This window comes from Musca vetustissima, unplaced genomic scaffold (assembly GCF_032173495.1).
Source record: "Musca vetustissima isolate MV318-11 ecotype Yass unplaced genomic scaffold, APGP_CSIRO_Mvet_v1 utg130439, whole genome shotgun sequence".
Taxonomy (NCBI): Eukaryota; Metazoa; Arthropoda; class Insecta; order Diptera; family Muscidae; genus Musca; species Musca vetustissima.
In genome coordinates, this window is record NW_026889540.1 from 73,885 (window position 1) to 86,410 (window position 12,526).

General features: G+C 36.9%; 1 protein-coding gene across 1 annotated transcript in view; it reads left to right on the top strand.

Annotated features, from left to right (window-relative positions):
- The window catches only part of LOC133337235 (uncharacterized), a gene marked incomplete at its 5' end in the record, with an annotated part of 65,545 nt that overhangs the window by 41,847 nt on the left and 11,172 nt on the right, over positions 1-12,526 (top strand). Inside the window, 2 exons of the mRNA XM_061545485.1 lie at positions 7,830-7,894; positions 10,936-11,158. Coding sequence (XP_061401469.1) covers positions 7,830-7,894; positions 10,936-11,158 — 288 coding nt within the window. The remainder of the gene's footprint in view (positions 1-7,829; positions 7,895-10,935; positions 11,159-12,526) is intronic.

A 12,526-nucleotide genomic window follows, 5' to 3' on the forward strand; every position in this document is an offset into this window, starting at 1 on the left:
CCGATCGCCTTGGTCGACTTTTATATGGCCTCTTCGGATTAGAAAGAGCCTTACCAGTCGAAAATTTTTCGTATAAAGGCTTAATGGTGTTTTTAGAAGGCGCACTTCTCACATTTTTTAATGTTTTAAAATCACGTTGAGTTTTCACAATTGACTTCTTCTGTTGAATGTAAATTTCAACTATTTCAGAGCGCTCGCGTGGCGTGTATTGGTTCATGGTAAAAATCTGCTTGGACTGACGCTTCAAACGCGGTATGTCATTAAGCGATGTGACATCAAAAGTTATGGCGTTGCCAGATGGGTGCGTCGAATATGGGCAACCCTGTACATTAAGGCTTCGTCCCATTGTAGGTATTGCTATGACATGACTCAATTGATATAGAATTTTACTCTAATCAAGAATATGTATATTAGGGCGGGCCAATTTGTATGGAGCCGATTTTCGAGTCTCCCACTTTTCAAAAAATTTTCGAGTCTCCCACTTTTCAAAAAATAATTTTTTCCCTATAAAATAATTTTGATTCAAAATTCGATTTTTTATTCATCGTTATGTTATCTTTTTTATGTCCATATGGGGGTTTTTTGGGGTTTATTTTTACCTATGACCACCGCCAAGGGCGTTTCGAACATATTTAAACAATTTTTCGTCTATTTTCTGAAAAAAATATAAAAAAATCATCTCAGCAGAATTTAATATCATTCCCACATATTTTAAAATACACATTAAAGTATTTCAACAAACATTATTAATTTAAATCTGCGATTATTATCGTTTGTAATGTTATGCACTACATTATGACATTATGGACATACTTATGTACATATTAGTGCATATGTAATAAAAACCATTTTAGTAGCTCATAATAGAATAATGTAACACCAATGACATTCCGATATTTTTGTAAACATCATTAAAAATGCAAATAATGGTGAACTCCGCACATATTTTAGCCACACTTTCCGTTTCTGTTTCAAAATCCGATAGTGGTTACTATAGTAAATTTTCCACCGCACTAGTATATCAAATCATTAAATCCATCATTTAAATGCTTTACATAGCTATACACAAACGAACATATACATACAAATATTTGCATATATGAAGACTATAGGCTGTTGTTCCACATTAATTATCACCACACATACTGTGCGGATGTGCGGTAGGAGAATTGAATATTCGGAAAATATTTATCCATTTGCCGATTATGAGATTTGCTGTTTTTTGATGGTGGCACTCCCGCATCGTAATGGTGGAAGAGGTTCCATATATATACAAATAAACAATTAACATAGTGTACATAGTTATGTATGCATGTATGTGCGATAAATATTTAGTTATGGCAAATGTTATGACTCCATATTTGCCATTTATTATTGATGAATTTTGTAGTTGTTAGTTTTTTTCGTTTAATATTTTTGTTATTAATTTTTAAGTAATTATTTATTTCGTGTGTAATGTTTTGGCAGGAAAATTAAATTGTGGTCTAGTTACGATATGTGGTTATTATTTTTTGTCATATTGAAATTAATTTATGGTTACATGTCTGAAATTTCATTAAGAAAATTGAAAAATTATTTTTGATCGAATGATTAAGTGCTTGTTGATATATTTTTAATGGGAAATTCACACACACACACACATATACATATAAATTGATTTATGTGTATATGTGGAAAGGGGAATGTAGGTGGTTAGTTTTAAAAATAAGATATATTGGAGAATAGTGGAGAATAGCTCCACCAATATTAAGGAGAATCGAGGTCGAATTAGGTTCAAGTTATTTTTTTAGTAAATCATGTTTAGCATATTAATATTGTCATACGATTTGTAACCAATCAAATCCATGTTTTGGCATGATTTAGCGATTTAAAAGCCTCATGATGAAAGTGGATTTAAAAAAAATGTGGCCTGCCTTAAGGCAAAACGACATGGATTTTTTAAGCAATTTTAAAAACCTAAAGGCGTGGATTAAAAAAAAAATTTAGAGCCTACCTTAGCCAAAAGTCGTGGCTTTTTTAAACAATTTTTATAGCCCCCCTTAAGGTCAAAAGGAATGGATTTTTTAAATGATTTTAAAGCCTACCTTAAGGCCAAAAGGCGTGGAGTTTTAAAACCACTTTTAGAGCCTACCTTAATGCCAAAAGGCGTGGATTTTTTTTAAATAATTTTTAGAGCCTACCTTAAGGCCAAAGAACTTGGATTTTTTTTTGAACAATTTTCAAAGGCTACCTTAAGGTCAAAAAGCGTGGATTTTTTAAACAATTTTTAAAGCCAAAAGGGGCGTGGATTTTTTAAACAATTTTTAGAGCCTACCTTAAGGCCAAAAGGCGTGGATTTTTTAAACAATTTTTAGAGCCTACCTTAAGGCCAAAAGGCGTGGATTTTTTAAACAATTTTTAGAGCCTACCTTAAGGCCAAAAGGCGTGGATTTTTTAAACAATTTTTAGAGCCTATCTTAAGGCCAAAAGGCGTGGATTTTTTAAACAATTTTTAGAGCCTATCTTAAGGCCAAAAGGCGTGGATTTTTTAAACAATTTTTAGAGCCTATCTTAAGGCCAAAAGGCGTGGATTTTTTAAACAATTTTTAGAGCCTATCTTAAGGCCAAAAGGCGTGGATTTTTTAAACAATTTTTAGAGCCTATCTTAAGGCCAAAAGGCGTGGATTTTTTAAACAATTTTTAGAGCCTATCTTAAGGCCAAAAGGCGTGGATTTTTTAAACAAGTTTTAGAGCCTGCCTTAGGGCCAAAAGGCGTGGATTTTTTAAAGAATATTTTTTCAAAAAATCATCCACAAAAGGCGTGGATTTTTTAAATCAGTTTTTGAGCCTGCCTTAAGGCTAAAAGGCGTGGATTTTTTAAATCAGTTTTTGAGCCTGCCTTAAGGCTAAAAGCCGTGGATTTTCTAAACAAATTTTAGAACCAATATTAAGGTCAAAATGCGAGGATTTGTTCAACAATTTTTTGAACCAAAATTAAAGCCAAAGGCCGTGGATTTTCTAAACAAATTTTAGAACCAAAATTAAGGTCAAAATGCGAAGATTTGTTCAACAATTTTTTGAACCAAAATTAAGGCCAAAAAGAGAACAGCTTTTGAAAAATTTTTATGGCCAAAATTAAGGCCAAAAAGAGAGCATTTTTTGAACAATTTTTATGGCCAAAATTAAAGCCAAAAAGAGATAAGTTTTTGAACATTTTTTATGGCCAAAATTAAGGCCAAATGGCGTGGAATTTTTAAACAATTTTGAGAGCCAAAATTAGGGCCAAATGGCGTGGAACATTTTTAAAGTCTCAAATCTCGATCCAGACATTTGTGTCCGTCCGTCTGTCCACTATAATTTATAAACATGACACAGGACACAGTTATGGACCAAACCATAATATTATATGCTTATCCGGTCGCACAAGAGGTCAAAATGATGATCCGAACATCATGAAATTTTAAACGTTAATGGATTTTTCGTCATTATTGGTCAATATTTATCGAGTCAAATGAACCAAGACTTTTGTGAGAGAAATGGCAAAATTTGCATTCTATTTTCTTCTGAAGGACATAGACCGCAGAAGTCGAACCTATTTCTAAGAGGAGTAGTTTGCTTTTCAATTGACGTTTTATAAAGCGTTTTATAAATTAGCGTTTTATAAATTAGGGGTCTTCCTTGACCAGAACCCACAGCAAAATTTGATGACGATTGGTCTAGACGGATGTTAGAATATTTTTTAACTTATAGAACCAACCCTACGACTTCTTAGAAAAATATTCCTCTTCGTATCATCTTAAATTGTTTCTCATATTAATCCATCTGATGGGTGACCTACTAATCAAAAAAAGAAATACCCTTCTCAATGAATAATGGTATCACTATTAAAAAAATACAACAAAAAATAATAACAACATTCATAAAAATGTCAACGTCGAACATTTCCCACACAGAATCATTGGCGGTCAACTGTAGGTGGTGTAGTAGTATCAATTGTAGTGATACACATACATACATTCATCGGACATCAGTCAGACAGTGCAACAACATCGATACAATACAACCATGTATGACGATTGCACGATGATAAATTCATGAACACACCAAGCAGCGGACATCCGTTTTGGTGTTGTTTAACATGGTTGTTGTTAATGTTGCCACCATGTTCACATGTAAACCAATTGAGTCGGATATACTTGTATACGCATTCACAGTCATGTCAGACATACATGCATGAATGTGTGTGCAAGACTTTTATTGGACATTGGTTATCATATGGGAAATATGTGAATGAATATAAGGAGTTGTTGAAGATCTTAAAATAAAATGTAGTAAAAAAAATATTTTTTTAATATTTAAAGAGTCTTTATAGATGATCTAAATGAAGTCTTTATAGAAGAGCTGATGGGACTTTATAAAATTTATTGAAAGAACATTTTTGAAAAAATATTCTTTAAAAAATCCACACTTTTGTTGGTCCCCGAAAGAATTATGCCTATGTTGATCCTTGAAAAAATATTCTTTAAAAAATCCATGACTATGGATGATGGAAATGAAAAAATATTCTTTAAAAAATCGATGCCTATGTTGGTCCTTGAAAAGATATTTTTTAAAAAATCAATGACTATGAATGATGGTCCTGGAAAAAAAAAATATTTTTTTTTGCAAATCTATGCCTATGAAAAAATATTCTTTAAAGAGTCGATGCCTATTGATGATGGTAAATAAAAAAATATTCTTAAAAAAATCGACGACTATGTTGGTCCTTACAAAACATATTCTTTAAAAATCCACGGATATATTGGTCTTTAAAAAAATATTAAAAAAAATTACGCCTATATTGGTCCTCGAAAAAATAGGCTTTAAAAAATCTATGCTTTGTAAAATATCCCCTGCATTTTTTTTTATAAAAACCCATGCATAGGTTGTTCCTCTGAGTATAGTACAAAGTTTTTAAATCATATTTTCAAGAAGTTTGTTATAGACGTTAAGTGGAGGTTATAGGGAAACTGAATACGGAGGTTTTTTTAACCGATCTGAGACTAGGATCATTTCTAGACTAGTTGCAGTTTAGACAGCCTTTATAGACAAGTTGGAACTAAATGAGTCTTTTTTAAAATGTATAGTTAATATCAAAAGGAACTGCAGGGTGTATACATATACGAAGTGAAGGACAGGAAGTCAGTTTGGGCGAGGTGAAGGGAAGATAGTATATATAGATGAGCTGAAGGCTAGAGAAAATGGAAACTGAAACCGGGAGTCTGAAGCTCTATACATGAGCCGAAGGGAGTCTTTCATAGTCGACCTGAAGGTAGTCTTTCATAGACTAGCTGAAAAAAGGGGTCTTTCATAGACTAGCTGAAAAAAGGGGTCTTTCATAGACGAGCTGAAGCAGGCAGTCTTTCATAGACGAGCTGAAGTAGGGAGTCTTTCATAGACGAGCTGAAGTAGGGAGTCTTTCATAGACGAGCTGAAGTAGGGAGTCTTTCATAGACGAGCTGATGGGCGTCTTTTACAGACGAGCTGATTGGCGTCTTTCATAGACGAGCTGATGGGCGTCTTTCACAGACGAGCTGATGGGTGTCTTTCATAGATGAGCTGATGGGCGTCTTTCATAAACGAGCTGATGGGCGTCTTTCATAGATAAGCTGATGGGCGACTTTCCTAGACGAGCTGATGGGCGTCTTTCATAGTTGAGCTGATGGGCATCTTTCATAGACGAGCTGATGGGCATCATTCATAGACGAGCTGATGGGCGTCTTTCATAGTCGAAATGATTGGCGTCTTTCATAGACGAGCTGATGGGCGTCTTTCATAGACGAGCTGAGGGCGTCTTTCATAGACGAGCTGAAGTAGGGAGTCTTTCATAGACGAGCTGAAGTAGGGAGTCTTTCATAGACGAGCTGATGGGTGTCTTTCATAGATGAGCTGATGGGCGTCTTTCATAGACGAGCTGATGGGCGTCTTTCATAGTCGAGCTGATGGGAGTCTTTCATAGACGAGCTGAAGGGCGTCTTTCATAGACAGCTGATGGGCGTCTTTCATAGACGAGCTGAGGGGCATCTATCATAGACGAGCTGATGGGCGTCTTTCATAGACGAGCTGAAGTAGGGAGTCTTTCATAGACGAGCTGAAGTAGGGAGTCTTTTATAGACGAGCTGATGGGCGTCTTTTACAGACGAGCTGATTGGCGTCTTTCATAGACGAGCTGATGGGCGTCTTTCATAGACGAGCTGAGGGGCATCTATCATAGACGAGCTGATAGGCGTCTTTCATAGATGAGCTGATGGGCGTCTTTCATAAACGAGCTGAAAGGCGTTTTTATTGACGAACTGAAAGGAGTTTCTATTGATGAGCTGAATACCATCTAAGAGTAGTGGGACAAGCAGAAGGGAGTCTGTACACGAACTTCTGAAAGCTAGTAAAAACGTGCTGAAGGCCAGTGATTCTATATAGACGAGCTAAAGAGCAGTTATTTTAATAAATATTATTTACGAAGTCAATTGTTACCATCTAGTCTTCAAAATTGTTGTTCTTGGAAAACCTTTCCTTAAAAATTCTTCTGAACAAATTTTTTTCCTATCAGCAAGGAGTTTATATTTCTAAATACATTCTTCCTTATCGTGGGAACTATTGTGTTTATATTTCCAAATTATCTAAAAAATAACATTTATATTTCAACACCCACTGTTTTTTGATTCTCTATATGTTCGTCCACTGCCATCGTATTGGGTGTGATGACCAACTGTGACTAGTGAACTCCATGAGTGTTGTGGAATAAATTAGGGAGGTGTGTATCATGAAATATCGTATGTGGGGATAAAGGCATTGCTTCAAAAGCAATTGCTTTGGTAAATGTGTCGCTTGTTGAATCATTTATTATTTCAACAATTTCATATAACAATAACACAAAAAACAGCAGCAGCAACTACAACGATGATAATACTACAATCCGTTATTGTTGTAGTAGTATGTCTGTATGTGTGACCATTCGTTCCAACACTTGGTTGCTTACGCATAACATCACTTCAATAAATGTGTAAAGGGAATGAGAGGGCAAACTGTCAGGCAGGAGGATGGACGGACAGACAAAACAAATAAACTGTGAAGGATTACATTAAATGATGATCCTTTGTTATTATACTCATGTGTGTAGTATACGAGGGAACGTACACACTCACGCCCATACGTACAAATAACATTTGCAGGATTGTACATGTGGTCGAGTATGTCCGTGTGTTTGGCTTGTAATTTTTGCGACAAGTACTACTGTGTGCGTCCTTTACTACTATGTCCGTGTGTCTGTCTGTCTGTCCTTCCATATTGCATCGTCGGAGTATTTGTTGGGAATTAAATTGAGTAAACGTTTATTTGTTATGTTCACAACATTATTGTCAGCATTAAGTAAAGTTGTCTCTGTGTGAGTAAGTGTGTGCCTGTGTGCGTTTAGTTTGTCATTCAGCATAATTGCTGGGTCCTTCTTCCACTAGATTTTCAATTCGTTACGCGTTTATTTGAAATTGCGTTTCATTTTATTGTTGATTCGTGTGATTTATTGTGAAGCGAAATGTTTTTCCATCGTCTACTTCGTCGCCTAATAGTGTGCAATATTTGCGAGGAGCAGCAGCAACAGCAGGCATCCTCATATGAATCATTTTTAATGGTTTTTCATGTGTGCTCTTATTTGAAAATTGAATTTTTATTATTATTATTATTTTTTGGGGTGTGGGAGTGTGTGTCAAAAATATATATCTCAAATTAAATCTAAGTGATGTGAAGTGGTGGTTGATGAATGTGAGTCTGTGATAAATATTGTTAAATATGTGTTTTCATTTCATTTCTCGTTTTAGGACACTGTGTGGTTCAGAGGCCTCGTCAATCGGATCAACTAATACGAGAGGGTACTGGCAAAAGGGTAAGTTAATTGAAAATTACATTTATAGACGAATTTTTCATAGACGAGCTCAAAGGGGGTATTTTATAGACGAGCTGAAGGTGGTCTCTCATAGATGAGCTGAAGTTAGTCTTTCATAGACGAGTTTAAGGGTGTCTATCATAAACTTCAGCTCGGGCGTCTTTCATAGACGAACTGAAGGGAAGCGAGTCTTTCATAGAGGGCGTCTTCAAAAGACGAACTGAAGGGAAGGGAACTGAAGGCATAGACTAGCTAAAGGGAGTCTTTCATAGACCAGCTTAGGGGAGTATTGTATAGACGAAGGGGATATTTTATAGGCGCCTTTCATTGTCGAGCTGAAGGCCGTCTTTCATTGTCGAGTTGGAGGCCGTCTTTCATAGACGAGCTGAAGAAAGTCTTCCATAGATAAGCTAAATTTAGTATTTCATAGACGTGCTGAAGGGAATCTTTAAAAGACGAAGATATACGAATTGAAAGGAGAGCTTTATAGACGAGCTGAAGTGAGCCGAGCTTAAACGAGGGTGTCTTTCATATTAGTTAGTATTTCATTCACTGAATGTCAGCGGTAGCATTGAATCTCTGGGATAATCCTGTGACTTTATCAAGTTAGTATTTCATAGACGTGCTGCAAGGAATCTTTAATAAACGAGCTGAGGGGCGTCTTTTAAGACTAACTGAAATGAGTCTTTTATAGACGAATTGAAAGGTGTCCTTTATAGACGAGCTGAAGCGAGCCGTTATAGACAAGATAACAGGATTCTATATAGACGATTTGAAGGGAGTCTTTCATAGCCGAACTGAAAACGATCTAAAGGAAGACCTTTACAGACGATCTGAAGGATGTCTTTCATAGACGAGCTTAAGAGAGTATTTCATAACGAGCTGAAGATAGTCTTTCATAGACGCGCTGAAGATAGTCCTTCATAGACTAGCTGAAGAAATTCCTTCATAGACGAACCTATCGGGAGTCTTTCATAGATTAGCTGAAGGGGTCTGGATGAGCTGGATAGAGTCTCTACTCTCTAGCTCTATAGGTGAGTTGGAGAGACTTTAAGGAAAGCTGAAGGGCGTTTTTTATAAACGAGCTGAAGGGCGTCTTTCATAGACGAGCTCAAGTCTGCTGAGAGCTGAACCTCAGGTAGTCTTTATAGACTCCCCAAGCATATTTATAGTCGAACTGAAGAGTCTTTATAGGAATCCTGCCGCAGGATTATTTACAGACGAGCTGAAGGGCAAGGATCCTATTTAGACGAGCTGAAGGCATGTTATCTTTATAGGCGAGCTGCAGGGCAGGGAGTCCGTATAGTCGAGCTAATGCTCGGGGTGTCTTTATATGCCAGCTGAATTTCAGGTAGTCTCTATAGACAAACTGGAGCTCAGCGAGTCTTATCAGGAGTTCAGTGAGACTTTATAAGCGAGCTGGAGTTCATAAAGTTGTTATAGGTAATCTGAAGTTCAAGATGTCCAACGAGTTTTATTGAACGGGCTGTCGAACTGAATAGTCGTTATAGGCATCCTGCTGCAGGATTATTTACAGACGAGCTGATGGGCAAGGATCCTATTTAGGCGAGCTGAAGGCATGTTATCTTTATAGGCGAGCTGAAGGGCAGGGTGTCTGTATAGCCGAGCTAATACTCGGGGTGTCTTTATAGGCCAACTGAATCTCAGGTAGTCTCTATAGACAAACTGGAGCTCAGCGAGTCTTCATAAGCGATCTGGAGTTCTGTGAGACTTTATAGGAGTTCATAAAGTTTTTATAGATAATCTGAAGTTCAAGATGTCCTACCAGTTTTAATGAAGCTCAGAAAGTCTGTTTAGGCGTCTCTATAGGGCAGCGTCCGATTTCAAGACAACCTAGAGATTTTTTATAATGAGCTGAAAGGCAGGGAGTCTAAGGTGAACTGAACTTCAGATAGACTGAATAGGCGAGCTGAAACTCTAGGCGTCGTTATAGGCCAGCTGAATTTCAAGTAGTCTCTATAAGCAAGCTGGATCTCAAGGAGACTTCATAGGCGAGTTGGAGATCATGGAATTTTATAGGCGAGTTGAATGTTTTTTAGGCTTGCTGAAGCTTAGGGAGTTTTAATAAACGAGCTGAAGCTCAAAGAGTTTATTTAGGGCTCTTTATAGGCTAGGGGATGCGCAGGTAGTCTTTTTGGGGAGTTCATGCTCATGGAGTTTTTTTTTTTTTTTTTTTTTTTTTTTGGGAGCTCAAGAACATACAACATGGAGTCTTCAAGCTTAGGGAGAGTGTTATAGCCAAGGGCAGAGAACCTTTCATAACCGAAACGGGACACAGTCGTTGCAGAGACTATAAAGTGTAGATTTAGCCATGTCAAATCTATCCTGACATTGCTACTCCTCATCCTTTTTTCGGTGTTGAAGGTTTTAGCCGCAATTACCCATCGAAGTCGCAGTAATATAGCATTACTGTGAGTGGATGAAAACATGTTGGGACATATCTGTCATATGACAGTCCCGCCCCATTTTCGGCAAATGGTTGTAATTTGACATTCTGGGTTCTCAAAGAGTGAATAAACGTTTACAAACTATTTTCTATGTAGGTCCATCTTTAAACATTGTCCTCATATAAAGAAGGCTGCCAAATTTTTGGTATATTGAAGGATTTAGATTTAGTAATTAGGCATACCGCAGTCATGATGAATAAAATATTTCTTTTCAGAAATTGTTCAAAATAGGTTCATGTTTTTACATGGATCTCATACAAAGGCCCCGGTTAATTCTCTTCAAAATTCATCGGACATTTTTCAAATCTGAGTGACTTTTATTTGGTTTTACATTTTACAACCTTCGATTTTAAATTATTTCTTCCAAAAACTATCAAAGCTATGAGCTCCGATTTACATTTTGAATTTCATCTCGTTATTTTAAATTACTCAGCATTTTGTATTTTACAAATTTTCATAATTTACTTCTATATGCACAATAATTTCCATCTGCACCACTTATTTTCTGTTTGTTTCTACTGTTGTACTTATATATCCGTTTATTTTCTTCTTTCTTGCGATTATTTATTATAGATTTACTCGTTGGACGATGCTGAATGCAGTGAATTATGCAGCTGTGGTGAATCACTTACACTTACATGTCATGCCCTGTGTGTACCCTTCGCCCCTTGTCGCACCGCATTGGCATTTTATAGTCATGCATCACCGGCATATCAAGCATTTCGTGGTCGCTGCCTGTGCTATTCGGGTAGTTTTATCTGTATGAAACCACCGTTGGGTGACTATTCATTACCAGGTAAGTACTTACAGGAGAAAAAAATTGAAAAAAGAAAAATGTGCTTTATAATGTGGTTGTGGGTGGGTTATATTTAAAATGTCATGATGGACAGTGATGAGAGAAATGAGATCATAGGACTTATGTTGATTTGAAAACAATATTTTTTTATGAAGAAAAACAGAAAATTTTTAAAGAGTGTTTTCTTTCTGGGAACCATTTGAGATTTTAAAATGGATTTTAGGAACTATTTTTTGGAGAACAGAAGGAGCTATACGATTTGAAATTTAAATAATATTTTTCTTAGGACCTAATGAGAAATTGGCGTGGACTTTAAAATCCTCGCTGAGATTCTATCGACTGGGGACCAGTCGAAGCACAGTGAGTAGATCTGAAAGGCAGGGAACATTTTTTAGGTGAGTTGAAGTTCAGGGTGTCTTTTTAGTCTAGCTGAAGGCAAGGTCGTTTTTTAGGCGAACTGAAGTACATGAAGTCTTCATAAACTCAGCAGATGGGCAGGGAGTCATACAAGCTGACGGAAGGAAGTCTTTAATGGATGAGCTGATGGCAGGGCGCTTTTTATAGACGATCTGGAGGCAGATAGTCTTTTAGAAACAAGTTGAGGGCTGGGAGTTTTTTTTTATAGATGAGCTGAAGGCCGAGATTCTTTTCTATACGAGAAATAAGCGTGGATTTTTAAAAGAATATTTTTCTGAGGACCAGTTTTGTCGGAGACTAGGAGAATAAAATTCCGTGCCGATTTAGCCATGTTGAAATCGTCATTAAGAGTCCACAGGGCCCAGAGGGCAGAAGAACAGAAGGAGCTATACGATTTGAAATTTAAATAATATTTTTCTTAGGACCTAATGAGAAATTGGCGTGGACTTTAAAATCCTCGCTGAGATTCTATCGACTGGGGACCAGTCGAAGCACAGTGAGTAGATCTGAAAGGCAGGGAACATTTTTTAGGTGAGTTGAAGTTCAGGGTGTCTTTTTAGTCTAGCTGAAGGCAAGGTCGTTTTTTAGGCGAACTGAAGTACATGAAGTCTTCATAAACTCAGCAGATGGGCAGGGAGTCATACAAGCTGACGGAAGGAAGTCTTTAATGGATGAGCTGATGGCAGGGCGCTTTTTATAGACGATCTGGAGGCAGATAGTCTTTTAGAAACAAGTTGAGGGCTGGGAGTTTTTTTTATAGATGAGCTGAAGGCCGAGATTCTTTTCTATACGAGAAATAAGCGTGGATTTTTAAAAGAATATTTTTCTGAGGACCAGTTTTGTCGGAGACTAGGAGAATAAAATTCCGTGCCGATTTAGCCATGTTGAAATCGTCATTAAGAGCCCACAGGGCCCAGAGGGCACAGGTTTGAGAGAATGTTGTTCTGGGGA